Source organism: Papio anubis, chromosome 5 (genome assembly GCF_008728515.1).
Source record: "Papio anubis isolate 15944 chromosome 5, Panubis1.0, whole genome shotgun sequence".
Lineage (NCBI taxonomy): Eukaryota > Metazoa > Chordata > Mammalia > Primates > Cercopithecidae > Papio > Papio anubis.
Genome location: NC_044980.1, coordinates 169531037 through 169558917, shown reverse-complemented (window position 1 = coordinate 169558917; position 27881 = coordinate 169531037). Strand labels below are relative to the sequence as shown.

The 27881-nt window shown below is 60.4% G+C and overlaps 1 protein-coding gene across 3 annotated transcripts in view; it reads right to left on the bottom strand.

The window, feature by feature from the left end:
- UNC5A (unc-5 netrin receptor A) overlaps nucleotides 1–27881 on the bottom strand; it is a 68471-nt gene that overhangs the window by 1277 nt on the left and 39313 nt on the right. Inside the window, exons 2-15 of one of the 3 annotated variants that reach the window (XM_031666616.1) lie at nucleotides 14236–14457; nucleotides 8904–9047; nucleotides 8513–8616; nucleotides 8213–8393; nucleotides 7398–7565; nucleotides 6643–6807; nucleotides 5433–5666; nucleotides 5023–5325; nucleotides 2299–2386; nucleotides 1877–2045; nucleotides 1453–1686; nucleotides 1183–1332; nucleotides 937–1101; nucleotides 133–311 (exon numbers count right to left, since the gene is read on the bottom strand). In XM_031666616.1, the coding sequence (XP_031522476.1) occupies nucleotides 133–311; nucleotides 937–1101; nucleotides 1183–1332; nucleotides 1453–1686; nucleotides 1877–2045; nucleotides 2299–2386; nucleotides 5023–5325; nucleotides 5433–5666; nucleotides 6643–6807; nucleotides 7398–7565; nucleotides 8213–8393; nucleotides 8513–8616; nucleotides 8904–9047; nucleotides 14236–14457 (2506 nt within the window). The remainder of the gene's footprint in view (nucleotides 1–132; nucleotides 312–936; nucleotides 1102–1182; nucleotides 1333–1452; nucleotides 1687–1876; nucleotides 2046–2298; nucleotides 2387–5022; nucleotides 5326–5432; nucleotides 5667–6642; nucleotides 6808–7397; nucleotides 7566–8212; nucleotides 8394–8512; nucleotides 8617–8903; nucleotides 9048–14235; nucleotides 14458–27881) is intronic. The other 2 variants (XM_021939975.2, XM_021939976.2) reach the window with 2 other exon arrangements.

Here is a 27881-nt window from a genome sequence, read left to right as displayed (position 1 = left end):
CAAACACAATGAGTGCCCTGGCCACTAGTAGATACAGCACAGGCCCCACAGGGCCTCCTGTCCACGCCACCCCCCACCTAGGCAGGACTGTCGGTGGCCTGCGCAGGCCCTCTCTGCCCCTCTCTCACCCACCTGTCCAGGTGGAGTTTCTGGGCCAGAGTCCGCCAGTCGGCACCCCGGTTACAGGGTGGGTCCAGGCTGGAAATGATCTTCTGCCGAATGAGGAAGGGGATCTTGAAGGCACTGGGGCCCACCAGGGCTGGGACCCCCCCTTCACTCTCCAGAGCCAGCAACTCAGCAAACCTTGTGTCCTGGAGGTGGGAGGGACAGAGGTGCCTGTTAGAACTTTCCCCAAGCCTGGGCCCACTGCCACCTCCTGCTGGGGGAGCTCCCAGACTCCCCAGAGCATGGGGGCGGCATGAGCACTGGTACATCCTGGGCGCCTCCCATGTGCCAAGGCCCTGCTTACTGGAGCTCAGAGGTGCAGTGACCTGCCCAAAGCCACAAAGCCAGTGAGCAGAGGAGCCCTCTGTGGCCTCCCTCCCTCTCCGCCCTTCTCCCCTCCAAGTCACCCTGCCCAGCCTCTGCTGACACTCAACACCCAGCTCTCACTGCCAGAAATGCTCTTCCCCTTAATGCTGCAGCCAAATGGCTCATTCTTTGGGGCCCAGTACAAAGCCCCTCCTCAGGGAAGCCCTCCAGGGTCTCCCCTCCTGCTGCTCTCATGTCCCCTGCATTCCCCTCCCCAGGTCCCATTTGCACCTGCGCCTCCCTCTCTCTGAGTCTGGGAGGAAGCTACCAAGGGCTTTCTGGGAGGAGGTGGGCCTGGGGACAGGTGGGAGGGAGAGTGGGTGGCAGGGCAGGAGCGTTTTGGGGGCTGGTAGGGAGTTGGTAGTGGAAGCACGTCACGGCGGTGCTGCAGCCCCTGCCGTCCACCTTGGTGATGTTGAAGTTGATGTTGAAGCTCTGCCCATCGCCCTCCACCTGCCACACCCACAGCTTGCAGGCCAGGTCGCTAGTGCTGGGGCTGACGCGCTGCAGGGTGAAGGTGCAGTGCAGGTACTGCTGCGTGCCGTTCCAGATGTGATAAAAGGGGATCTCCTGATGGGGGTGCAGAGAGGAGGTGTCAGGCGAGCCCAAGCTCCAGGCCCTCTGTGCGCTGGCCATGGCCCTGGCCCTCACCTGGTAGCTGACGAGGAGCTTGCTCTGCCACAGGGAGCTGGGCACGTCGTGGATGGACAGGCGCAGGTTGTGGTAACTGTCCTTGAAGTGCAGGACCCGAGGCTCCTGGATCAGCTGTCCCCCCAGCTGCTTCTCCAGCTGCACCACCTCCTGCAGGGCCCCAGGTGGTCAGCCGAGGCCCCTCCCCACTGCCCCAGGCAATCAGTCCACAGGGCCAGGCATAGCTGGGCCTCCCAGCGGCAGGGGGCAGGGGTGAGGGGCGGGCGATACCTTGAGTGCGTCATGGGTGTCATGCAGGCAGTAGACCCGGATGTTGTACTCGAGGGAGGTGCAGGCCACCGGGGCAAACAGAAGCAGCTTGAGGCGCTTGGCAGCAGCCACGCTGAGGGCCTCTCCCACCAGGGCGAAGCGGCCCAGCTGCTCAGTGAAGACGTAGCAGGCACTGGCCTCCAGCTGGCAGTAGTAGAGGTGGGAGGGCGCCTCCTCGCCCAGGTGCAGCACGTCCTGCGGGCAGGGGTCAGCGGGTCAGTTCTGCCCAGCTTCAGAGCCCTGGGGCCAGCTGTGGCTTCAAGAAGTGGCCGGAGACTGGGGAGGGGTGGGGGTGCGGCTCAGGGCCAACCAGCGGTGGAGGGCTGGGCCGAGCGTGCAGTTAGCCCACGTTCCCTTCCGGAGCCCGGGTCGGTTCCCTGCTCACCTCCCAGCTGCCCTCGCACGACTGCTTTTTGAGGCGCAGGCTCCAGCTGTCGGGGCTGGGCTCCCCACAGTGGTCCATAGCCAGGATGACTGGCCGGGTGAGCAGGACGCCGGGGGGTCCGCAGCTAACGATGGGACTCAGCAGGGTCTGACAGCCAGCTAGGGGCAACCTCAAGTGGGGGAATATGGGTGGGAGGGAAAGGTGTCAGTGGCCCATCCTGGGTCCTGAGGGCTAGGCCAAGGGCAGGGCGGCAGCGTCCCAGGGCCCAGGGGCTTGGGTTGCAGAACCAGATGGGGCTTAGGCGCAGCTCTCCCCCCGCTGCCTCAGGCCAGGCACAACAGTGGGTGGGCAGGGGGCTTCCTGGGGACTGAAGGCGGCAGGTGGGTCCCTCCCACCCCGGGCAACAGGGCCCGCGGTCACACCTCACGTCTTCCGGCTTGTGCAGCGTGAGGTAGATCTCGTAGATCTTCCCTCGGGGTATGGCGTCTGGGGGGATGAGGAGGCTGATTCCTGGAACAGCAGGAAGACGGCCAGGGCTTACCCACTGCCAGCGCATCCAACACCCCACCAGACAGCCCCTCCAGGAGCCTCCCTGTGAGGACTGACTGGTGCCAGCCCGGCCTGGGGACCGAGGGGCCTCAAAGACTGCCATGCTGACCAACCACCCCCACAGGCATGAAGCTGACTCAGGGGCACCCCAGGAGCAACTGAGGGAACCCCGGTGGGGAAAGCATGCCTTGTTAGCCCAGGCGCAGGATACCTGGGGACAGAAGGCATGCTGTACCAACCTCCCTTGTCCCTTGAAAGGCACTGGGCAGGACCAGGGTATTCCTTGCTTAAAACCTTCCCTGCCTCTGGGATGAAGTCCGGCTTCCTGGCCTGGCATTGAAGGCCCTTTGCCTCTGGCCCCCACTGCCTTTCTAGCCCAGCCAGTGCTACATACTTGACGGTTCTGGAACCACTGCCTGAGCCCCCACTGCCCTCCTGTCCTGCTCCAGCTCCCCATCTCCATTGCCCCTGCTACTCTCTGCCACACCATGGTCCCTGCAGGTGGGGCAGGTCTTGAGCAACCTATCTCCTGCGCTGGATGCCCTCCCGTTGGCTGACTCGCCTCTGCTCCAGCATCTTGGAGGAGCAGGATCAGTGTGTGCCGAGAGGGGAGTGGTTCAACAGGGAGGTGGTGGGACAGGATCCGGCAAAGACGGGCCAGGGAGTCCCTCTAGAAGTGGTGAGCAGGGACTCCCCCAGACAGGCACCCTCACATGAGGAGGGGCTCCCAGCTCAGGACGGGTGGAGGGAGAGGAATTCCATGACTTTACCCCACCGAGTCCAAAAGCAAAAGCACAGTCCCCAGACGGCAGCGCAGAGCAGGGCGGGGCGGGGCATCACGGCTTCACCGGAGGGTGCAGAGTCATAGCCACCGCTCCCTTCCCTGGCCCAAACTGCCCCGCAGTCCTAGCCGTAGTGTTGGTGACAATCCCAGACATCCTCGCAGGAATGCTCTCCATGGGGAAGGTACACACACTTCCATCTTCATTCATCAGATCCTAATGCTGGGTACTCAGGACGGCGAAGGAAAACGACAGACCCCACTCATGAAGCTCTTAGCCCAGCAGGCAGAAGGACAAGTCAACCACAGCACAGGATGCGGGAGAAGTGGCAGTCGCCCACGCTGCCTGGGCAGCAAACGGCGAGGGCTGCGGGGCCGCACTGTCCGCCTGCGTCTCTGTAAGAGCTGACAGATGCCGTCTCACCTCGTCATCCCAACAGCCCCATGAGGGGTTCGTTATCATCCGTGTGGACGTGAGGCACAGACGGCAAGAGCTGTCAGGCCGGGACCCAAAACAGAAGTCCCAGCTGAGCCGGTGGGAGGGGCAGGGGGTCAGTGCGTGTGAAGGGCAGCGCACTTCCACATCTGGGATGCTGAGAGTCCATGGTGGCTGCCGTGTGCAGGAGGATGTGTGTGCGGGAAGGGGCTGAAGCAGCTGGCCTGCAGGAGGCAGGTCTTCTCTGCAGTGTCAGGTGGGCTTTGCAGGGGGCAGAGGGGAGCCCAGAAGGGGTTCGAGCACGAGAGGGTCATGATCAACTCTGGCTTCATTGGTGAAGGTTTAGAGCAAGGAACCAGGTGAGGGGTTTGGTGGCCTGTGTCAGGAGAGGCAGCAAGGGAGGACGAGAGCAAGAGGCAGCAGGAGCTATTGAGGAGAGACTGGCATGGGACTGAAGCTGGCGCGGGGCAAGGGTGGAAGAGCAGGAGGTCAAGGTGACCCCAAGTTTCTGGCTTGAGCAACTAGATGATCCGTGAACTGGGGAAAGCCAGGAACGGGGAGGTTCTGGGGGAGGGTGGGAGACGGTTCTGTTTTAGGCACCAGGAGTCTGAGGTGCTGTGAGACATCCAGATGGAGCTGGCCAGGAGGCAGCTGGGTGTACAGTTCTGTCGCCTGGGAGAACTGCAGGCTGAGGATGGGGGAGTGGGAGTTATCTGCACAGACACAGCGATTAAAGCCATGGAGTGGGCGAGGCCGCTCAGGGAGAAGGGCGCCGGTAGGGAGTTCGGAGGCACACCTACACGTATGGAACACGCAGCTGGAGACGGACAAGCAAACCAGGAGCACACGGGGTCATCTAAGCTGAGGGACTTGAGAATTTCAGGTGGGAGTGGCCGGCCATGCCACAGGCTGCAGTCACTTCTTGCAAGGCAGCCATGGAAAGAGTTCGTCAGAGGGCTTCTGTGCTGGGGTGGGTGGAAGCCAGGACGCAGTGGGGACTCCAGGATGCCCTCTGCCCAGGCCTGTGCTGATCTGTTTGTCCCTGGTTGTCTCCCTGCTCAGTTGCAAGCTCCCTGGGACCGGGGCTTGCCCTACCTCTGGCCCCACACGGAGACCGGCACAAGTAGGCTGGTTGGCTGTGTATATGAACCAACAGTTATTTTGCGCCCACAGGCAACAGGAGGAAGACAGCTCTGGCCATGGCCTCGGTGCCAGCCAAGACTGAGTTCTCCCCAGAACTCCACCCCCTTTCCTTGCTGATCTGTCGAGGGACACTGAGGGGCACGAGAGGAACATCCAGCTGTCCCGTCCTCCTCTAGGAGGGAAGTGGAGATGAAGGAGGGAAGTGGAGCTTTCAGAGCCCCCTGGGGTCCTTCCTACCTGTGTTAGGGATCATCAGCCGGCCCCCGAGGAAGTTGAAGGTCCCATAGGTCATGTTGCTGGTGCCTCGGGGCAGGGAGCGGAAGTAGTTCTGGGTGGAGAGGCGGGAGACGAACTCCTCGGCCTCAGAGGTGGGGGAGCTGTGGTGCAGTGTGTGGCGGCCGCCACCCAGGGGGCTGAGCAGGTGCCCATTGGTGAGCTGGAACTTGGGGCTGGGCCCGTCCTGCCGGGGACAGAGACTGCCCTGGTAGGTGGTGGTGGTGGTGCTGAGGTCCGGCTGGATGGTGAGCAGATGGGGGTTGTCTGCAGGATAAAGAAAGACTCAGGCAGTGGCACTAAGGGCATCCCTGCCCCAGCAGCCCTTGGCGTGGGAGCTGGGGCAAGAGTGCTGGGGGCAGGGGGCCCCTCACCTGCTTTGCTGGGCTTGATGCTGACGGGCTGGAAGCCTGAGGTGAGAATGGATGAGTCAGCCACGTCCGAGTCCAGCCCCTCCTTCTTCCGGCAGTAAACGAGGATGAGGACAAGCAGCAGCAGGACGAGGCAGACGGCCACGGCGATGAGGCCCACATAGAGGGCCACGTCCTCAGGGCCAGAAGCAGCTGCAGGAGACAGCGCGGCCTTGGTGGGGGCAGGGGTGTAGGAGTCTGGGAAGGAGACGTCAGCGGTCTGCATCCCAGGAGGATGAGGTCTGGACCCTGGGGCATCTGCACTAGCTAGGGAGCAGACGCTCGCGGCAGGGACCGTGGAGTCTGTGCGTGTGCATCCCAGCCCTGTATTTGCCATTACTGTGCTGTGTGACTCTGAGCAAATCACATCCTTCACGGGCTTGAGATCCTGGCTGAGTCTGCTGCCCGGAGGATAGACGAGGGGAAGAGCTACTCCCCCAGGGCAGATGACCTGGTGCCTGGCTGCTAGGCTGAACCTGCTGCCTGCTCTTCTGGGACAAGGGCAGCTTGGGCTGGGGGTGAACTCCTGGGATCCCCAGAGCAAGGGGTCTGCCTCCTGCATAGTTCCAGGTCAGTGCCTAGACCAGGAGTAGGGGTTTGGGGGCCCTTCTCTCTGTCTGCCTCCCCAAGGCCTGGGGCAGGTTTGGGGAGGGGGTGATTGACTGCTTGGAGGAAGCTATATTGATTTTAGAAGAGTTTTGCATAAATGGAAGAAACGTCCATCAGAAAGGAATTGACACAGATAATTAGGTTTTTAATTGAAAGAATGGGGGAGGGTATGTTCTAGAGGAAAAAAAATCCAACAGAGATCTTTAATTGTTAGTTATGGCTTTGTAATTAACAGCCCTCACAAGCCCGGCGTCCCCACAGGACCTGTATGTGCACTTGGGGGACGAGGCAGATGTGAAGCTGTGGTGTTTGGGCGAGTGTGGGCAATGGGTGCGCATAAGTCAAGGTTCAAATCTGTGTGTGTCTCAGGAGGCATGGGGAGGTGGCAGGGCGCGCCTGGGCCCACGTGCAGTATGCTAAGGGTGAGGGGGATCCCACAGGATCCTGAGCCTGGAGAGGCTACAGCCTTTGGCGGGAGAATAGCTCCCTCAGCCCCCACCTCCCCAGGGCTGCGCAGGGCCAATCCAGGCAAACCGAAGAGGACCTCAGGGCAGAGAAGACTCACTGTGTACACAGAGGTCAGTGGTACAGTTGCGGGTGTCCAGGTCGGCACCCTGGCACTCCTCCCCTCCGTTGCGGGGTGCTGGGTCAGAGCACTCACGGCTCCGCCAGTGGGTGCAGTCCAGCCCACAGGCCGACCACTTGCTCCACGGGCTCCAGCTGCCATCCACTAGACGAGAGACAGACAGGCAGAGAGGAGACGGTGCAGTCAGCCTGGGTGCCCGCCCCGGCGGTCGGCCAGTGTGGCCCCTCTGGGCATCCAGACCAGGCAGGGCAAGGCAGCCTGGATTTGGGGGCAAAGCCAGGGCCAGGCCCGCGATGTACGCCCTCTAGTGTCCAGCTGGCCTTGATGACGCATGCTAATGACAGGGAGGCGCGGATGACGCCGGGGCTGCTTGGCTCTCTCCACACCAGGGAGGCTGTCCTGGCCCTGGGGCAGTGAGGGCTCTCTCGTCACACGTTGACCCTTCTGAACCCAGGGACAAGTGGACTCTGCAGCCACGGGCTGAGCCTAGACCCTGTCAAACTGTACCTCACATCCTGTGACTTACACCCTATGTTGAGCCCTGAGACTGGACACAGATCGAGCCCTGACTCCAACCATACACCGCACCCCGATCCCCGCCTCAGACTGAGCCTGGCCCTGTGTGGCAGGCGGGTGGGATGGAGCCATGGGGGGGCAGGTTGGTGGGCGCGATGGAGCCAGGGCACGGAGATGGCGTGGTGAGGAACGATGCGGGAGGCGGTGGCCGCTGGTACCTGGGCACAGGGTGGCGCAGGCTGTTTTCTGGACATTCTGCCCCTCACAGAAAGCGCCCCCGTTGAGAGGCGCCGGGTTGGTGCAGCTCCGGCTCCGTTTCTGCCAGCCGCGCCCACAGCTGGCGCTGCAGACGGACCACTCGGTCCACGTCGACCACCCACCGTTCACTGGCCGGACAGAGAAGGGCTGGGGTCAGGGAGCGGGGGCATCCTCAGATACACTGGCCCAGGGGACGGGGCGTGAGGGCAGAGGGGCTGTGAGCTGGATACGGGTGGGCTGTGTCTGAGCTGGGAGAGAAGGCCTGGGGGAGGCCATGCTCGTGCCTGCTGGCCCCCGGGCCCTGCAGCACGCGTGCCACAGTCTTCCCTTCTCCCAGGGGGCATTCGGGGTAGCCAGGCTGAACCGTGGCTCACGCGCTCCTGCAGCCCAGACCCCAGCCTCTCCTGGGGTGACTCCCGCACCCTCCCTCTGCCGGCTCCTGGGGGTGCCCGGACTGTGCGTCTTCTGACTCCCGCCCTGGAGACTCAGGAGTGGGGACAGTCTGTCACCTTTCCTAGATTCCCATCCTGTCCCTCATCTCCTTTTGCACAATGCCTGCTGCCCACAGGACCTCCAACCTGTCCCATACCTTTGCCCAGACATGCCCCTGGGTCCCCAGCAGTCACAGCGAGCCCTTTGCTTATCCTGCCTAGTCAGACATGATCTGGTTCACCTGGCCTTGGCCTCATGGCCTCTCTTTACCCCACCAGCCACATGTCACTGCCCAGGGGCACCACAGTGCCTCTCCCTGTGACCGGGGAGCCCCGGGGCCCACCGTAGACGATGACGGCAGCGGAGGCGCTGCGGCGACGTGCCACAATGTTCTTGGCCACGCAGGTGTAGTTGGCTGTGTCAGCAAGGCGGGCCTGTCGCACCACCAGGCTGTGCTCCCGTGTGATGTATACGTTGGGGTCCAGGGATGGGTCCACCAGGTCCTCGTTCCGGAGCCACTCCACCTAGGAGAGGGAACCCTGCCATGTTCTGCCAGCCCATGCTAGCCCCGCCCGGAGTGGCCCCTGCCAGAGTGGCCAGGCAGGAGCCCAGGTCTAGAAGGGGGCACTAGAGGAGTCCTCACCTCGGCTGGAGGGATGCCCTCCGGTGGGCGGCAGGGCAGCACGATGCCCTGCTCCAGGGACACCTCCTTGGCCAGCGGCTCCTGCTCAAAGTTCTTGCGCAAATCTGGAAGAGGAATGAGGGTGTCCTCCTGCCTGAGGGCCTTGCACAGGCTCAGACTGGCTGGCTGTGTCCCTTGTCCTGCAGGGACCATGGCACATGGCAGAGGAAGTGCCAGGTGCACAGGGGTACATGGGGTGGCTAGGCCGTGTCCACAGGCACTTTCTCCACTCATCCAGGCAGGGCTGTGAGATTTTCTGACCGGACCCCTTCTTCCAGGTAGCCTACTGTCCCCTCTCCTGGTGACACCCTCCCGCCATGCGCCCTCGCCCAGGGCCCAGCCCTAGACTCACAGGCTATGCGAATGTAGGCCTTCTGACTCTTGGTGGTGCCCGAGGAGCTCCATGCCACGCACTGGCACCAGTATTCCTCCAGCCCGAACACCTTTTCTACCTGCTGCCTTGAGACGTTAATGCGGACCTCCATGGTGGGCAGCCCTGGGGGAGGGAGGGGCAGGTAGTCAGGGCCCCAGGGCCACCCGGAGCCTCTGCGTGTGGGTCTCCGCGCCACCCTCAGCCTCGCTCGCTGCCTGGCAAGGGAGTGGACTTTGAAGGCAACCCCCAGCCTGGAGGAAACTCCGGAGGCCCAAGAGCCACTTGATTTCTATCTCCTGAAGGCCCCGGGCAGGCTGGGTAGACCTTCCCTTCATTATACTTTGTTACCTGAGGCCTGACTCCTTGGAGTCACTTACAGAAATGTCCCTAAAGGGGGCTGCCGTAGAGCTTTGGGCCAGAGGGTCTGGCCTCCAAAGACTCCAGGCAGAAGGGGTGGGGCAGACAGGCTGAGCTCTGCACCTCTGGGGTAAAAGAGGTGAGGAAGGATCTGGCCCCCTCCCTCAGCGGCTAGCAGATAGATCCTGACATGTGATAATATAATAACAGTCATTAACAATATAATTGCAGTGATTATGTAGTATGATGCTAGCCCCTAGGACGCCCTGGGACTTAGGGTTCCCACGTGCAGGGATGGGGATGTTGTCTCAAGCCACTCCCTTGGACAGAAGCGCAGAGGGAAGTAACTTGCTGTGGGGTCCCGGGACTGTCTGCATCCAAAGGGTAAGCTGGGGTGCCTATGCACTAGGGAGAAACTTGGAAGAGGGTGAGAGGGCAGCCAGCAGAGGGGGAGCTGAGCTGGGGGTCCAGGACCCGCTCTGCCTAACTAGGGTGAGGTGGGGGGACTCCGCTCCAGGCTGGACTCAGCCCCCCGCCTTCTGCCATACCTGGACTGAGGCAGGCTCAGGACCCTCTAACCACTCAGGAGCGGGGGCAGCAACCCTCCTCCTGCCGTCTGTAGCCAAAACCAGCATCCCCAGCAGTGAGAAAAGACTGTTTCCAATTTCTCCTCCTCCTGACCCCAATTTCCCTCGGGTCACTGGCTTATCAGAAAAGGAGAGAGAGGCCGGCAGCCAATGTGTTTCCATTGTTAACAGCGAAATTCAATTAGGGCTGCATTGCGGGAAGAGCGGGCGCCCAGCTGAGCCGCAGGCCGGGAGGCCGTTTCCCTCTTATTTCTCTCACGTGTCTTTCTCTGACACTTCCCAGACCCCTCCTCAACAAGTCTCTGGGCTCTCACACTAGGTGTCCAGATTTTTCTATCACTTCGTTCCTGTCGCTGGCCAGCTGTCATAGGAGATGGCGGGGCTGTCACCTCTGGAGAGATCGTGGTAGCTGGGCTGCTTCCCTCCATTCTGGGCACCACCTGCCCCGTTCTCTAAGACACCCAATGTGGACACTCTCAGGGGTGGGGTGGGCAGGCTGAAAACGAGGGGGTGGCTCACAGGGTTCTCTATAGGAGAGGGGCCTTGGGCACCAGCTGTCTTTCAAGATGACTGAGGGCATCTGATAAGAAGATTTGGGAACCGGCCCTCCACTCCCTTCTTCCTCTCTGCCTTGGGGGTTAGGGGTGGGAGACCTCCAGAACATTCTGAACTGTGTACTTTTTCTCCCTTGGGTGGACAGGTCTGTTAATAGTTCCTCCATCCCCCGTGGTGCTGTGGGGAGCCTGGCCCTCCTTCAGAAGCCTCACCCATGGCCCAGGGGGCTCAGCTGGGGAGAACAGCACTAAATTGAAGCGCTCCCTTTTCCTTTCCCTTTGTCTTCCCTCCTCTTCTGTCCTGCCACCTTCTCTCCTGCCTCTCACTTGCATGAGTGAGGGCCAAGTGTGTCCTCAATGTGCCAGCTCCAGGCAGTGCCTTGGTGAGGGGTGCCCTTCAGCCCCACAAGCTCCTGGAGGGCAGTGCCTGAGGCGGGGGCTGCAGACCCGGCCCTCCCCTGCCTTTGATGTGAGGGGCTGTGCACTGCCCTCTTGCGGATCACCAGGCGGCCTGGTTCCTGGGAGCAGTGTCTGGGTACAGCTGTGTCTACACCTGCCCGGTCAGTGTGAGCAGGGGCCAGCCTTGGGGAGGGACCACAGGCCAGCGGGCCTGGGCAGGTGTGTGTGTGAACCTGGGCCGCCCAGGGTTTCTGGCTGGGGCTCTGAGGCCAAGCTGGCACTTCCGTTCTCACCTTCTCAGCAATCTGCTTCTAAACAATCTAATAACCAATCAGTTTGTTTAACACAAAATAAATTACACTCCCAGACCAGACTCCAGTGCTTGGTTTGGCAAATTTCAGGCTTTTTAAGTGTCAGCAGGTTTGGGTTCTAGCACTTCAGGCCTTGGTCTCTGTCCCCTGGCCTTCTGGATGAGGACTGAAGGCAAACGAGAGGGAAGTAGGTGCTCTCCTGGGTGTCCACCCGGCCACCCCCAGCCCCACACACGAACGAATGGGCTGCAGAGCTGGGTGGACCTCCAACCCCTGCCATACCTGTCTGACCACAGCATGTTTCTAGTTTGGGGGTCTTTGGTCTGTGTTGCCGTGTGGCGCCACTGCTGTGGTATCTGTCTGTGGGTCAGGAAAGCCTTTCTCTTCGCCTCAAAGCACTCGATGGCTTTGGGTTGAGAAATCGATGAGATCAATGAACATTCAGATGTTCCGGCCATGGGAGGCCTGAGGTCGGATGCTCGGGGCAGAAGAGGACCCTGGTGGTTACGGGTGGGACGTGTCCCAAGCGTTGCTACTCTGCCCGGCAGGAAGAGAACAGGGCCACGGGAGCCTGCCGGGGAGTGTGGGCCGGGGGCTCCCGGCGTGTGTGCTGGCCTGGGCCTGCGACTGCTCATTCAGACAAGGTCCTAGGTTCCTGCCAATCCATGGATCTGAGCCCTCATGATGGCAAGGGTGTTTCAGACAGAGGGGTGTGCACGGGAGCCTGGAAGGGGATGCTGGGAACAGCAGGGGGCTGGACTGGAGCTTCCAGGCTGCAGGAGAGCAGTTCTCTGGCTGTGCTTCCCTGGGGGACCTCCCACAGCAGTGGGAGAACTTACACTGAAGGGACACTGGGGAGAAAGGAAAGGCCCCGTGCTGGGTCCTGACGGGGCGTGTGAGATCTCGAGGCTTCCCCCAACCAATCTGCAAGGGGCAGGATGGGGGCGGTCTCCTCATCCCCATTTTACAGATGAAGAAACTGAGCCCAGGGAGGGGAGGGACTTGCCTGCAGTTCTCCTGCAGACCCTCCCACCAAGACAAGGTGGGCCGTGCTGCTGGGCAGGGAGGCCTCTGGCACTGCCGCTGGGGCCAGGAGAGGCTCTGGTCCTGGGAGGTGCTGATGCCCAGAGTTCTGTTGGGCTACATTGGCCACCAACCCTCTCTATCTCCCTCCTGAGGGTAGAAGGCGGAGCTGGATCACTCCCCTGAGAGCGTAACTCCTAGTACCTAACCCAAGGTGTGCCACAGAGCAGGTGTTCAGCGAACACCCAAAGACCGCAGGTGAGAAGCTGCAGTCAGGCCAGGGCGCTGAGATGACACTTGGGGGAGGGAGGCAGCCGGTGCTGACCCTTACGGAAGGGCGGGGTGTGACTGCTGCAGACCAGAAGTCCTGCTTGGAGCCCCAGCGGGGCTCTGGCTGAGTAAGAGCCAAGGCCTCAGGCTCAACTGTAAAATGACAAGCTGGTTCTGGGGCTAAATGGCGCTGCCTAAATCCAGGGCTCTTTAGCTCACATCAGATCACTGCCAGAGCTTCCAAACTGTTCTTCCTGGCCGGGGTCTTGCCCTCCTCCAGTCTCCCTGTGCCCAGCATGGTCTTCCTACAGTGCAAATCTGACTGCAGCCCACTCAGGTGTCTCACACACACTCTGGTGTCTCAGCCACCAGGGGCCCCTTAGCGCAGTCTCCCAGGCACTGCTGCCTGCCCCGGGGCTCGCTCTCGCCCCATACCCGAGCCACTGGAGGCTGTTCTGTGCCTCTGCACCTTGCAGTCTACGGGCCTGGGTGATGCCCTTTCCAGGAGGTTTTGAGACCTGAGCTTGGATGTTCCTCCTGCTCTGGGAATCCTTCCTGGGCCATCTCTCTAGGACCAAGGTCCCCAGCCTGTCCTTGGCATCAGTGTGAGTCCTGGGTGACACCTGCCTTCCCAGCTGCACTGTGGCTTGAGCCTCATGGCAATGGCCTGTGTGTCCCACACAGGCTGTGACTCAACAGGGTATGTGTGCTATGTGTCTCAGGATGGCTGAGGCCTTGGTGGGAGGGGGCTCAGGACCACCCCCGAGACGTCATTATGTGTGGGGTGCTCCACAAAGCACCAAGGGAGAGGAAACTGAAACAGACTCTACTGAGTGAGGAGGAGGAGGAGGAGGAGGAGGAGGAGGAGGAAGGGGAGGAGGAGAGAAAGGGAGGGAGAGGGGAAGGGGAGGGAGGAGGAGAGGGAGGGGGAAAAGGGGGAGGAGGAGAGGCTGTTGTCCGCTCCTGCCTCTCCCTCTGCCAGTCCTCTCTGGGGGAAGTCATGGAACCCAGACATGTGGGCTGTCTGCCCACGTCCCCAGTGCCTGCTTAAGGCCAGGGCTGGAGGTGGGGAATGTTGTGTCTCATGGAAGAGGCGCTTCCTGGGTCTGCTCGCTGCACCTGGAACCCCGCTCTGTGCCCCCAGCTGAGTCTGGCTCCCTCTGCTCAGTGTCTCGGGACCTGCCGCTTCCATCAGCCTCCATCCCGGCCCCTGAATCACATATACCTCTGCCATGCCGCTCTGCAGCTCCAGATCCCCTAAGACAGTGGCCTCACCTTGGTCCCCTGCACACCCTCACCCTCACTGCTGACCCACCTGCACGCCGGCGTCTGCCTCCAGGCTTCCCTGGGCTGTGTCCCCTGCCTGGGAGGCAGGTCCCCTTCTTGGCTCCCTAAGCAGTTCTTAGGCCTCTCTCAGTTTACACATCACCTCCCCTGAGGGGCCTCTCCTCTCACTGAGAGGTCACCCGCTCTCTGCCTGTCTGTGGGGGCTTGGGCTCCGAGCGTGGGGTGCTGTGTCCCCGGCATGGGAGTGGGTGTGCACAGAGGTGTGAGTGAATGCCTGACTGATGGAATGAACCAACGCACAAGAAAACAATCACTGAACCTGAGGTCTGGGAGCTCCTTGATCATCAGGGACCCACTCTCTCCCGCTCCTTCTCCCCAAACTGCTGAGGGGTGTCGCCTCTGGGGAAGGCCTCCGGGGTCCAAGGTGGGAAATCCTGGGGGCAGCTGCAGGCTCCTCTGGGCTGGCCAAGACTCGCCTCCCCCTGGATGGGCCCTGCCCGGGGAGGCCCCAGGCTCGGCTCACCGCTGCTCCCGTCCGTGCTGCGCTCAATCACATGGTCCACCTGGCGCACCCACTCCCCGTTGCACTTGAAGAAGATCTGCGTGGCGGGCACGGCCTTGCACACCAGCAGCACCGGCTTGTTCTTGACGATGTAGACGTCCTCGGGCTCCACCAGGAAGTGGGGAAGCAGGTCCGGGTTTGCACCAGGCACTGGGTTGGCCACGGTGGCACTCTGCTGGGCACCTGTGGCAGGGTAGAGGGGGAAGGTGAGGCAGGGGCCAGGCTGGGCAGGGCAGAGGGAGCGGCTCAGCAAATGATCCCACCGTGGGTTGGGGCGGATGGGAAGAGAGTAAGTCCAGGTTCTGCCATGTCCCAGCTGGGCAATCTCAGGCCAGTGAACATCCCCCACCTGGGTCTCCACGTCCTCCTCTGTGAAAGGGGGGAAGGAGCAGCCCAGGCCATCCTGAAGACCGTGGCGAGGTGAAATGAGACCCGGGCAGAGTCCCAGCACCAAGGCAGCCTGGCGACCGCCTTCCTCGAAGTCCAGGGATCTGGCCAGGCAGGCCCCTGCCCGGGAGGTCCAGGGCAAGGCGGGGCAAGGTGGGAAGGTCCCTGGCCCTGCACATTGTAGATGCTCAGAAACAACACGTGGGGTGGGCACAGGCAAGGCGAGAGCCGGGAATCTGTTTGGGAATCTGAGGTACCCACCTCCTTCAGGGAGACCTGAATATATGGGTTTCCTTCTAATTTTAACTGAAAACCACAACCATCCCACAAGTCATTTGTTGCTAATTACACAGGTAATTGGCTCTGAGGCATTGGCAGAGGTAAAATCCCGAGTAGTCTGACCCCTGCTCAACCAGCAGGTCCCCTGAGAGGGTGAGGTGGGGGTCACCCTCAGCTCTCACACCCCCCAGCTGCCCTTCGAACAGGCCCTCAGCCAGCCTGGCCTCCCCTGGGGCTGCAGTGATCCCCCCACCAATGCACACTCACAATTGCAGCCCCTGGGCATAGAGGGAAACCCTGGGTTTCCAGACCATCTATTCTGCTCCTCTTAGTGGTGACCCTGGGGAGGGAGCAGCTTGCTATCTGTGAAATGGAGATGACAGCTGCCTGTGGGGGAGGCCGCAGGCCCCTCACATGGTTGGCCTCTGGGCTCCTCCATCCTCCCCACAGGTGGTCCAAAACCCACCCAGGGCTTCAGCCCAGGAGGCCTGGGCCCACCCTACCCACCGAGGGGCACATATACCTGGCCCACTGCCCCTTTCGCTCCTGCTTGCACAGGGACCCTCTCCCCACAGTGGGAGTCCACCCTTCACCAGGACCCTGGTTTCACGGGGAGAGGTGTGTGCACCGGCTCCTGCAGGCGCCCTGGAGGACAGGCTCGGACTGAGGGCTCAGGGGCCTCTGCAACTTCAGGCAGGTCCACCCCATCCTGAACCTGTTTCCACATCTGCATAATGGGGCATGGTGCCCAATTCTTAAGGTTGTGGTGAGGATGAAATGAAACAGGCTTAGCACTGTGCTCAGGGAACGTTGGCTGCTGTCAGTAACCCCACGATTCTACATGTTCCACAGCAAAGGGCTGCACCCCCTGCACCCCCTCAGCTCGGTCATCTGCACAGCAATCTCATAGGGGTGAGAGCCAATAGGGAAACTGAGGCATGGAGCTGGCAGGTGCCTTGGAGATGGCAGAGGGAGGCTGGCTGAGCTGAGGGGCACAACAGCTGTGTCTTTGTGAACTCAGGGGCAGATGGGCCTTTGGGACATAGCCGGACAGTTTGTCAGCTGCTGGGTCACCGGCCCTCCCTGGGCACCTGCCTCTCGTCTCACCCTCCGGCCTCCCTGACTGCCTCCTGCCCGCCTGCCAGACTCCGGCCTCTCCCCAGCCTGGCTTTCTTCCTTGTGTGCCCTCCCACCGGCCACCACCCCCCGCATGTTCCTGTAGCTCTGTTACGGACCCCAAGCCCTCATCATAAGCGAGTCACACCTGCAGTTCACACTTCGTGAAAATTAAGGTCACCAGACCCACCCCGCCCTGAATCACCTCTGCTGGGGTCTGTCGTAGGCTTGGGAAGTGGGGGAATGTAGGCGATGCTGGGGGGTGGGACCTAGACACCTTACAGACGGGGAACCTGAGGCCCGAGGGGCTCCCTTACCCCAGAGCCTCCAGCTCAGACACTGAGCTCATCAACTGAACAGTCACCTGTGTGCTCGCCATGGTCACTTGGCAGCCACCGGCCAGCCCTGACCCAGGGGTGGGACCCAGGGGTGGCTCAGGGAGAGCAGGGCTGAGTTGGGCTCCCACATGGTCCTCCCACGGTCTGGAGAATGAATGGAAGGGGGTGGTCTTGGGAGGCTGGGGAGTGTGAACCCTGGAGTGGGGGTGTGGGGTGGGTGCTGCTGGCCCAAGGGCCACTCTAGACATGCACCTAGGCAAGCCGCAGCATTTGGGAGGACCCTAGGCCGTGCAGAGGACAGGCCAAGCTGGATGCCACAGCAAGCCCTGCAGGTGTTGAGAAGCAGGCAGGTGTCACCAAGACCCCCCAGTGGCAGGTTCCGGGCCGGCCTGTGCCATGTCCCTTGACAAGTAGACAATGCGCTGGCCTGTGCCTGCCTCTTGGCAGGGGAGCTGGGTGGGCAGGGGTCCCTGGCTGGGCATGTGGGGGCAGCGAGGGGGTGCACGGCCCTCCAGCCTCCCTATCGATCAGCACGCCAAGCACTGCTCGCGAGAGCCGCCCAGTGAACCCAGCACAATCCCTCATGTCCGCATTTAACTGCTAATGAAAAATAAATGTACTGTGACCAATAAGGGGCATAGCTCACTTCTCCAGGGCCTCTGTCACGCCACTCTGGCCCCAGGGGGCATTTATCCGGTGGACCCAGGGGGCACCCTCCAGGCTGCAGCTATGTCCTCTAGCAAAGGCACTAGCAGCTATGCCCTCTAGCAAGGGCATGGGTGGGGTAAATTCGGGTGCTACTGGATGTCCTCTCCGGGCTACAGGAATCTTCCTCGGCAGTCAGGGCTAGCATTCCCTGCCTCTGCCCCCCGAGCTCACTGTGTGACTTCTTTTTTTTTTTTTTTTTTTTTTTGAGGCGGAGTCTCGCTCTGTCGCCCAGGCTGGAGTGCAGTGGCGCGATCTCGGCTCACTGCAAGCTCCACCTCCCGGGTTTACGCCATTCTCCTGCCTCAGCCTCCCGAGTAGCTGGGACTACAGGCGCCGCCACCACGCCCGGCTAATTTTTTGTATTTTTAGTAGAGACGGGGTTTCACTGTGTTAGCCAGGATGGTCTCGATCTCCTGACCTCGTGATCCGGCCGTCTCGGCCTCCCAAAGTGCTGGGATTACAGGCTTGAGCCACTGCGCCCGGCCTCACTGTGTGACTTCTATTCTTGCCATCAGTACCTGAGATCTGTCTGTCCCCGCTGGGTGTCCCAGTCAGGGCTCTCACCTGAATGAAGGCACAGCCGAGCCTCTGGCCTCCCTCACTGCACATCCTAGGCTACTAGCATGAGCCTTCTTTCCCTTTCCATGTACTTGTCCATCAGAGACAATGCCAGGCAGTGCGTGCTCAGTCCAAAGGACCTAGGATCCTTTCAACAGGGCCTGAGAGCTGACTAGTTTGCCGTAGTCCCTACCACTCCCTGTTGCCTCATCCCGGGTCTGTTTCTCCCATTTCCATTGTTCATCTAGCTCCCATGGGTGTTTCAGAATGGGGCCAAGTGCCTTTGACTGACATCACTGAGCCTCACGTTCTGGCCCCAGTTAGTGCTCTAGTCCTTCTCTGCAGAGACACCCATGGATCCCTCCAAGGCAGGAGTTTCCCACCTCCAGGTCTCTGCCTGAAACTCCCTTCCTTCCTCCTTGGCCAGTGCTTTCCTACCTTCTGTCCAGGGCTCAGCTCCAATGCCACCTCCTCTGGAAAGAGGGTTCCCCTGCCTCAACTCTCCTGGCAAAGTACACAAGCCGTCTCACCTTCTCTGCATCTAGGGCCCGTCCTTGCTGGTGCTGGAGCTGTTGTCACAGGAGAAGCAGGCAGGTGGCCCAGGCTTTGTCCCCACCCCAGACTGTGCGTCCTCGGTCCGTGCCACGCAGCACAAGGCTACTTAATGCGGGCGTTAGCAACTGGGGAGTCGGGGTGGAGCGCCTACCACTGCTGCCTCTGGGGCCACGGAGGGACAGGTGGGCGAGAACCCTGCCAGGGCGGACACACCTTGGTTGCAGTGGCTCGTGGGCCTGCAGGAGAGCAGGCAGGTACGGGCCCACCAGCTTCACAGGCCCTGCCACTTTCCAAACCCCACTCACCCCTAGTTTTCCAGAGGTTCCTTCCGCCACGTCAAAGCTTTCCCACTGGCACAGGGCGTGACCTGGCCCGGCTGCTTGGAATTAAGTTGGAAGACCTCATTCACCGACTAGCAGATTCCTGAGGGTACTTGATCCCCAGGAACTACAGGCCTCGGTCAGACAGGGCTGGGTGGACGGCTCAAGCCCTTAAGTGAAACCGGATTCGCAGTGAACCCCGGGGCCCGCTGGCTGGCCCTGCCTCTCTCAGGAGGGAACTGGCTGCCCACGTGAGCTGGAGCTGGTGCCCTGCTCGGCAAGGGTGGGAGCAGCAAACTGGACAACCCCCACGCCCCACATCTTCACAGGAATAGCAAGGAGGAGGGGCAAGGCGTGTGTGCGCGTGTGTGTGCGCGTGTCTGTGTGTGCGTGCACGCGTGTGTGTGCGCGTTTGTGCGTGTGTGTGTGTGTGCATGTGTGTGTGGTGCGCATGTGTGTGCGTGTGTGTGTAGGGAGGCTGGGGGCTAAGGGGGGTGGCAGCTACAAAAAAGAAGGGAAGCAGATGAGGCCCCAGGGCCAGTGACAATGGGAGGCAAGAGACCCCTGGGCAAGGAGCCTTGGACGGAACTGAGCCTGGGATGGATGCCACCTTCTCCCATGACCTGAAACGTATTCATTCATTTGACAAATACTTATTGAACGCCTGCTGTGCGCCAGGAGCTGTTCCGGGCACCGGGATCCAGCGCAAGGAAGACAACACAGCCCCCCTCTCTGAAGCTTTCAAGTCGGGGAAACAAAGCAAAACAAAAGCCAAGTGCGGCAGACACAGATGAGGTTACGGAGAAGGTGGAAGGGGCGGACTTTCAGAAAGGGGCGGGTGAGAGGGCTCTCGAGGGCGCGGGGCTCAGACAGGTGCCATCTGAGCAGCGCCCTGAGCACCAAGGCCAGGCTGCAGAGTGTGCTGGGAAAAGGGAATGGGGGACGCCCTAAGGCAGGAGGCAGCTGGGCTTGTTTGAGGATAGCAGGGAGGCCAGTGTGGCCTGGGCAGAGGGAGTGAGGGCGAGATGCATTCGGTCAGAGAGGAAGCAGGGGCTGGACCCCAGGGGCCTTTAGGTTTGAGTAAGGAGTTGGGATTTCATTGCCAGGGCCATGGGAAGCCTTTGGGGGTCATGTGAGGGACGTGGTGCGCTTCCCCTGTGTGAGGACTGGAAGGGGAGGGGTGGCACTGGGCAGAGGGGAGGTGGGGAGGCTGCTGTGGGCATCCAGTGGTGTGGACTGTGGTGGACCTGCTCCACCTGGTCCACCAGGGAAATGTCAGCAAAGTTGTTGCCTCCTCCTGGAGGCCTTTCTGGATCCACACTCTTTGTCACTCACCCAAGCACCCGCTCCATCCGCTGAGCCTCCATCTGGGTTAATGCCACTTCAGGACCAGGGAGAGTTTCTACCCCGCCTCCCTTGTTAGACCATAAACTCCCTGGAGGCAGAAGCCCAGGTCTGACCAGGATGCTGATGGAGTGTTTGTGGCGTGACTGAATGACCGCCGCTTTTTCCCACTAGAGTTTCAGTTCTGCCCAGGGTGGTCCTTCACTCCTGGTCTGTGGAGAGACCCAGAGAGAGGGCAGAGCAGCCCACAAGCGGAGTGGCGGCCAGGGAGAAGCTTCTCGCTCCAGGCTGCCCCCAGCCACCCCCTGGCATGTGCTGCTCTTAGAGGCTGAGTCCTTTTCCTCCCTGCAGTCTGGGAGATAGGACTCGCCTGGAATCTGAGGCCCAAGCTGGGTGTGAAAGTGCTTTCAAATGTATTTTTAAAAGCACCAGAAAATATGAGGTGTGATTAATCAAGCTATTAATGAACCCGTATATACTGAGCAAGGCCTCCATCCCTGGGGGCAGGGGAGGGGTGCAGCAGGGCGTCCCTCAGTCTCACTCAGCTGGGAGAGGTGGGTGCTACTTCCCCAGGCGGCTGCCATTCCCTCCATCCTCCCCGCGGCCTGGTGGTAGGCGCCACCCGCCCCGCAGGCCACACGGCGTGGTTGAGGAACACAGCCAGGGGCCAGGGCGGCAGCCCCTTCCTCTACTTCCCTGAGAGCTGTTCTGGATGTGAAACGGGGTAGAGGAGGAGGCTGGTGCCCAGCAGGCCTTGGGGAGCCCCTGGGCAGCCTCCCCACAGAGGTTTGACCCCAGTAGGTCCACCAGGGCCTGGGGTCCCCGCTCCACAGGTGCTCGGATGTCCGGGCATGGGGAGTGCCACAGGGTGACGTGCCACTCGTGCCTCTGGCTGGCATTTGAGGCCCTGCTGGCCTTGCCTCTAGGGATCCCTCCACACCCGGCAGTGTCTTCACCATGTGCAATTCTCAGGGCTTCTGCCCGTTTGTCCCAGGTTCTGCCTCCCTCTCACTTTTTGGCTAACAGTGCCTGATTTTCTTTAAAGAATGCCTTCCTCTCAACTCCTCCCACCATGCTGACCACGTGGTCCAGGGACTGACCCCATCTCTGGCCCCACAGGTGGGCACACTCCCCCTCTCCCATCCCCACGAGTGGTTCCCAGAAGGACTTGCAGGCCGCCCCATCCAATAGACGGGATTCCAGCATTTTTGTTGGGCTTTTAGGAAGGGAGGGCCTCTCCCTGTGCTGAGCCTGGAGCCGTGGAGCTGCCGGGGGCCCCAACAGGGAAGGGCCAGTCCTTCAGGCATTGTAGGCCCTGGTGAGGCCGAGGGGAAAGGCAAGCCATTCACAGGTCTGAAGCAAGAGCGTGAAGAGTGGAGACAACCAGTGCAAGGGAGAGGCCAGCTCCTCCTGCCAGCATCAGGGGCCTCAGGGTCCATGGGCCTGGAGGCAGGGCTAGCTCTGGATCCCCAGAGCATGAGCCAGTACATTCCTTTTTTTGGCTGAAGCCAGTTGGAGTCAGGATCTTTCCATCTCATTGGTCCACCTGCCCATCTGCTATCTGCCTGGGTGACCACTACTCGTCCTTCAAGGCCTGCTCAAACACTCCCTCCTCCAGGAAGCCTGCCCTAACCCCGTCCGAGCTCCCACAGTCCCTGACTGAAGTCACCCTGTGCCTAGAATATCATATTGTCACCATTTCTGCGTGTGTCTTCCCATATAAATTGCCAGGGCCTTGAGGGCAGGGGCCGCCCATCCCCGCAGCCTGGCCAGGCCTGACACACAGCCAGAGAGCTTTGTGGGATGCATGCTGAACGTCATTCCCAGCAATGGGACAAGAGCCCAGGATCGAAGGGCTAGAAGTGGAGGAGGAAACTCAAATCTGGCTGGGAGCCAGCTCTGCTCACCTTCCAGTCAACCAGTGAACCCATCAGTTCAACGGGAAGGGAACCAGGTTCTTCAAATGCCAGTGCTGGACTCTGGGGAAGCAGAGGGGTCAGGGAGCCACTGGGCACAGTGGCAGGGGGCAGGGGGTGCAGGAGCCCAGTGTGGCTCAGGCGGGCTTGTAGACACGCAGGTGAGTGGGGCTGAGAACTCCCTGCCACCTGCATCCCTGCGGCCTGAGATGGCGGCATGAGTTTACACTTTTATTTTTTACATTTATTTATTTATTTATTTATTTTTGAGACAGAGTCTCGCTCTGTTGCCCAGGCTGGAGTGCAGTGGCACTATCTTGGCTCACTGCAAGCTCCGCGTCCCGGGTTCACGCCATTCTCCTGCCGCAGCCTCCTGAGGAGCTGGGACGATGGGCACCCGCCACCACGCCTGGCTAATTTTTTGTATTTTTAGTAGAGGGGGGGTTTCACCATGTTAGCCAGGATGGTCTCGATCTCCTGACCTCGTGATCCGCCCACCTCGGCCTCCCAAAGTGTTGGGATTACAGGCGTGAGCCACCATGCCTGGCTGAGTTTTTATTTTTTAAACATACACAATTCTGTGAAGAGGGAGCTTCACTAGGAGGCTCTGATAAGCAGGGACACATTCTGCACTTGCTGAGAGAGAGAGAGAGAGAGAGAGACAGCACCTCTGGTGGGGAGTGCAAGGCGGGAGTGGCAGGTCCCGTGATCTGGGTTCCAGTCTCTACCAGAGACTACAGATCTGGGTGGCACAGTAAGAGCCATGAGGGTCCAGGCGGCAACTCAGGTATGAACCTGCCTGGAGGTAACAATGGGGTGCCACTCAGCCAGCAGCAAGCTGGGGTGCACGCCCCTGAATTCTTTCAAAGCCAAAACACAGAAACCCTCTGTACAGCCTGCCAGCTGCTTCCCTGACCTTATTGGACCCCACTGCAGCCCCCTTGTGTGAACCGCCTATTTCTAGAGCCTCATTGTTCTCGTTTGTGAAACGGGCAAATAGAGGATGAGGTCGGTCGGGAATGCAGTCCACCCCGGAACTTGCTTCTCTTCTTCCACTTCCAGTCCGCTTGGTCCATCCCTCCGTCCATCCTCTGTCTCCCAGGCAGTCACCCCCAATAGCACAGGACTCCCTGGAGGGCAGGGACAGGTCTGTGCCAGCGTCCCAGGGCCCATGCCCAGCGTGTGGTGAACGCACGAAGGTGGGGAGAGGGCAGTGTCTCCTGTCTAGGAGGGTGCTGGACGTGGAGGTGACCGGATGGGGGTGAGAGCCCCTCTCAGTGCTCCTCGGAAGGGAGGGCTGCTCCCCCGACCTACGCTCGCACACAGGCATGCACGGCACTCTGGTTTCCATAGTAACGTCTGCATGAAGGTGTCACTGAAGCAGCAGCCACCTCCCCGAGATCGGGGGAAAGTCATCCTCTTCCCCAGTGGGCTCCAGGGGCCTGGTCACAAGGACAGACACGGGCATCACAAGAAGGACATGCAGACAGGCTGAACCACAAAGAACAAAGTGAGGCAGGGCGGGGGCAGCACTGCTCCCAGATCAGAGGATGACTATGCTGCTCAGGCGCACCACCGGCCCCTTGCCCGCCAGCCGCTGCAGACCAGGCATGTCCTCCACCCCGGCCACTGCTCGCAGGCTCCTTCTTCCTGCCTCTGGTCGTACAGACAAGAACGTGAGGCTCAGGCCTTGCCTAAGGTCGTACAACCCACCAAGGACTTTAGCCAAATGGCTGGGGCCAGGCGTGGGGTAGGGCTCCTGTATCCGTTCTCAAACCCTCTGCACTCACCCCACCGTAGGGCCTTTGCCCTTGCCCTGCCCGCACACGCTGCCCCCAATCTTCCCACAGCTGCCTGCTCTAACCCCTCCCATCTCCGCTCTGGCAGAGTCACCATCACCCAGGACCTGGCCTGTGTGAAGGTGCTCTTCCTCCCCCTCCCCTTTCCCAGTCTGTTTTCCTCCTCACACCTGCCACCATCTGAAGTCATCTTGTTTGTGTACTTGGTTACTCTTCCCTAAAACATGTCACAACAGCAGAGACCACATCTGTCTTGCCGGCACCAGGCACAGGGCCTAGCACTGGGTAGGAGCTGAGCCAAGACGTCCCAAATGCAGAGTGAACTGGCTTGGGCCTTCCCACACTTAGTGTGACACTGTTGCCATCGCTAAGTTCCTGAACCCACTCGCAAAGGGAACTCAGAAAGTCCCGGGGGGAGTGCTGTGATGGGGGGACGGGCTCCTGGGGCCCCACCCAGGGGCCCCTTCCTGCCAAGGGGCCTCGCCTCAGGCCAGAGAAATAGTTAATAAAGCTGAGGTCTAAATAAGCATTTGATTAACAAACGATAAAATAGCTATTGTGTCCCTGAATTAAGCTGTAATTGTGGCTGATAATTGGCTGGTTAGAATTTAATAAGCTGCAATTAAATAGAATGGAATCCAGGGTAATTATGTGGTCACACGGCCCAGGGAAAACTGGGGAAGGAAGGTGCTTTCCTGCCTTGGGATCCTTGGCCGGTGCCTGTGCTTTGATAGCTGTAGAGTGTGTGTGTGTGTGTACGCGCGTGTGCATGCGTGTACATGTGTGCTTCTGTGTGTGTGTGTGCTTCTGTGTGGTGTGTGTGTGTGTTTCTGCATGTGGTGTATGTGTGTTTCTGTGTGTGGTGTGTGTGTGTGTGTGTTTCTGTGTGGTGTGTGTGTGTGTTTTTGTGTGCAGTGTTTCTGTGTGTGGTGTGTTTCTGTGTGGTGTGTTTCTGCGTGTGTGGTGTGTGTGTGTGTGTTTCTGTGGTATGTGTGTGTTTCTGTGTGCTGTGTGTGGTGTGTGTGTTTCTGTGTGGTGTGTTTCTGCGTGTGTGGTGTGTGTGAGTGTGTGTGAGCCTCCCTCACCTCTCACCTGGCAGAAGCAGGTGGCCGGCCCAGCTGCCTCACAAGCAGTAGGGGCACTAGGCAGGCTCTGAGCGCTGCCAAGGCCTGTGCCTGCCCCTGCTGAGAGAGACAAAGATTCCTGGCACAGCTCCCGAAAGGCAAGAGGCCAAGGGAGGGTGGCCGGCAGGGCACTGAGAACACGACAGAGGCAGGCAGGTGGGTAGGTCCTTCTGTCTTTCTAATGAGGAAATGGGCTCAGAGAGGGGAAGGACTAGCTCAAGGACACACAGCAACCATGGCAGAGCTGGGGCCGATCGCCCGACTGCCCACAGAGGGAGGTAACTCTAAGTGGCCAGGAGGCTGGAGGATGCCCCCACCCCCGCCAGCTCTGGAGGCACCCTCCCCATTTCCATCTGGGTTCTTCCCCAGGCACACCCACAGGCTGAGTAAGGACAGTGTACCTGTTCCACAGACGCCCCTCAAGACAGGCCAGGTGGAAAGTCAGGAGCCGCCCCAACTAGGAGTGCCACTCTGCAGCCCCTCCCAAGAGCACATTCCCCCGCCCACCCACTGCCTCCTGCCGCCATGCTCCCCTCCCCTCTCCTGGGGCCACCTGAGGGGGTGCACAGAGCTCCCTCAGAGGCTGCAGCCCGTCATGGCCAGCCCCGCCCCCAGCCCAGGTGTGGCCCCGGTGTGGGGATGATGAACAGCGTTGCCTACGCCGTTTATGACCCCATCAGCATTTTTACAATGTTGCTGGCAATTAATTTAATTAAAGACCCTGTCCCAGATATGGCAGCATTTCATATCTCACTGGTTTAATGTGTGCCCAGCCACAGCTGGGGCTGGGGTGGTCCAGGAGTGGCAGCAGCTCAGGTTGTGCAAGGTGGGGACCAGAGCCCAGTGGCACTCGGGAGGTCACACAGTCGCCTGCGCTTGGCTGGTGGGAGACGCCCACAACCACAGCTGTCACAGCACCCACACAGTCACAGCGATGACAACCACGGTGACCTTGACAGGATATTCTCATTTAACCCTCACAACAATTCTAAGAGGCAAGGAACTAATTTGAACTACCAATGAAGAAACTGAGGCACGGAAAGGCACAGTAAGTCGAGAGCGATGGATTCCTGCCCAGGCAGGCTGGCTACAGTTCCCCGGGCTCTCAACCAGAAGCATTCATCTGGCAACGTGTCCTGGCACCGTGCTAGGCACCAGCCAATGCAGCCCAAGAGGGACCCACATCCATGCTCCCATGGGGTGGCCCAGGGACCCCAACCCCACTGGGAAGTCCTGGGTGCACTGGGAAGTCCTGGGAGCACAGCCTCCAGAATCATGCCTGCTGCAGCCCGATCCATTAACATTTGTGGGCACATACACCACTGCCCGCACCAGGATGGTGACCGCAGCCACAGGCCACCAGCCAATCTTCGATTCCCATTCTCAGCAGATGAGCCCGCTTGGACCCCTCCTCATACGATGGCCCACAGGAAAACCCAGTCACCCAGGGACAAACCTAGCTCCCACTCATGGGCCCCGCCAGCCTAGGGCGATGGCAGAGGCCAGCACATGCAGCCACTCCTCAAAGCTGCCAACGGTCCCCTAGGCTCCGCTCTCCTGAGCCCTGCTTCTGCGGCCCCCACCAGCTCCTGCCCCGGGGTCCCCAGCCAGGCTCCTCACCCACCCTCGCTGCCTGCGCCATCCTGACTCTCCCTCTGCCTCTCGCAGTCAGCAGGGCCCCCGCCTCCCAGGGAGCCTCCCTCCTCTCCTGCCTCGCAGCCACCTAACTCATCCAGCCCCCACCCTTGGCCCCACCACCCACAGTATGCCTTCCCTTGGCCACCTCCTAGCTCAGTGCCATCCTCCACCTCGCTATTTCTAGAAAGAGAATCTGATCCCACACTTCAAACCCCTGCAATGGTTCCCAGTGGCCACAGGGAAAGGTGGCCCTCCTGACACCCCCACACAACTAACACAGCATCCCATCCCTGGTCACCAACCCACACCCTGCAGCCAGCTCAGCCAGGGGCATGTACTAAAGTTAGGGCTCGCACCCCGATTTCCTCCTAAACCTACAGGGCACCCCGCCTACTACCAATGCACTCAGCCCTGTTCATTCAAAATTAAAGATGTTGCCTCCTCTGGGCTGGCGTGGCGGGGATTGGAGGACATGGGCTGCACAGCTTGTTCCTCGGCCTCCCAAGATCCTGCTGACGCAGAGCTGGCTGGCACCTGCCTCCGCTGTCAACCTGTGCACCCTCCAGCACACGCAGCAGCTCGGAGCCAACTCTTCTCAGCAGTGTCCAGCTCAGGGGCTGGCAAGTCGGGGGCCAGTGATGGTGGTGGAGTTGAAATGTCTCCTCAACTTGCCACAAGCTCCGAGAGCAGGCAGTAGGGTGTCATCTCTGTCCCTGCTGGCAACTGGCCCAGGGTGTGTACTTGCTGGGGGCTGGGGCACAGCCCTCAGTCGGGCATCAGGAAGTTGAGTCCCCAGGCCCTACTCTGCCTCCAGCTGGCCACGCGGCCTCGGGCAAGCCACTTCCTCTCTGGACCTCAGGAGAAGTCGGACTGAGTGAGAGGTGGCAAGTTCAGTGCCTTCAGGGGCTGGGTGGGGCCGGGAAAAGTGGACAGTGACGGTGTCCATCCAAGGGGGCAGGCCAGACGAGAGATGCACCGTTTTTTTATTTTTTGAGACACAGTTGCCCAGGCTGGAGACCAATGATGTGATCTTGGCTCACTGCAACCTCCACTTCCCGGGTTCAAGGGATTTTCCTGCCTCAGCCTCCCAAGTAGCTAGGATTACGGGCGCATGCCACAATGCCCAGATAATTTTTGTATTTTTATTAGAGACGGGGTTTCACCATGTTGGCCAGGCTGATCTTGAACTCCTGACCTCAAGTGATCCACCTGCCTTGGCCTCCCAAAGTGCTGGGATTACAGGCATGAGCCACTGCGCCCTGCCTGCACTGATTTTTTTTTTCTTTCAAGGGAAGCTAGAATCTATTTTTATGTGAAACCTCCCATTTAAAGATGTTGACAACTAATTTAAACACTTTAAACACTCTGCAAACAAGCCGGCAGGGCAAAGCCAGACTGGACAGTGTCCAAGGCCTCTTCCGACTTTACCAGTCAGGGTCACAGCAAGGCAAGGGAATCCCCGCTGCCCCACACTCCAGCCCTGTCCCTGTTGTGCCCTCCCAGTCTCTGCCCGACTCTTCCTGCT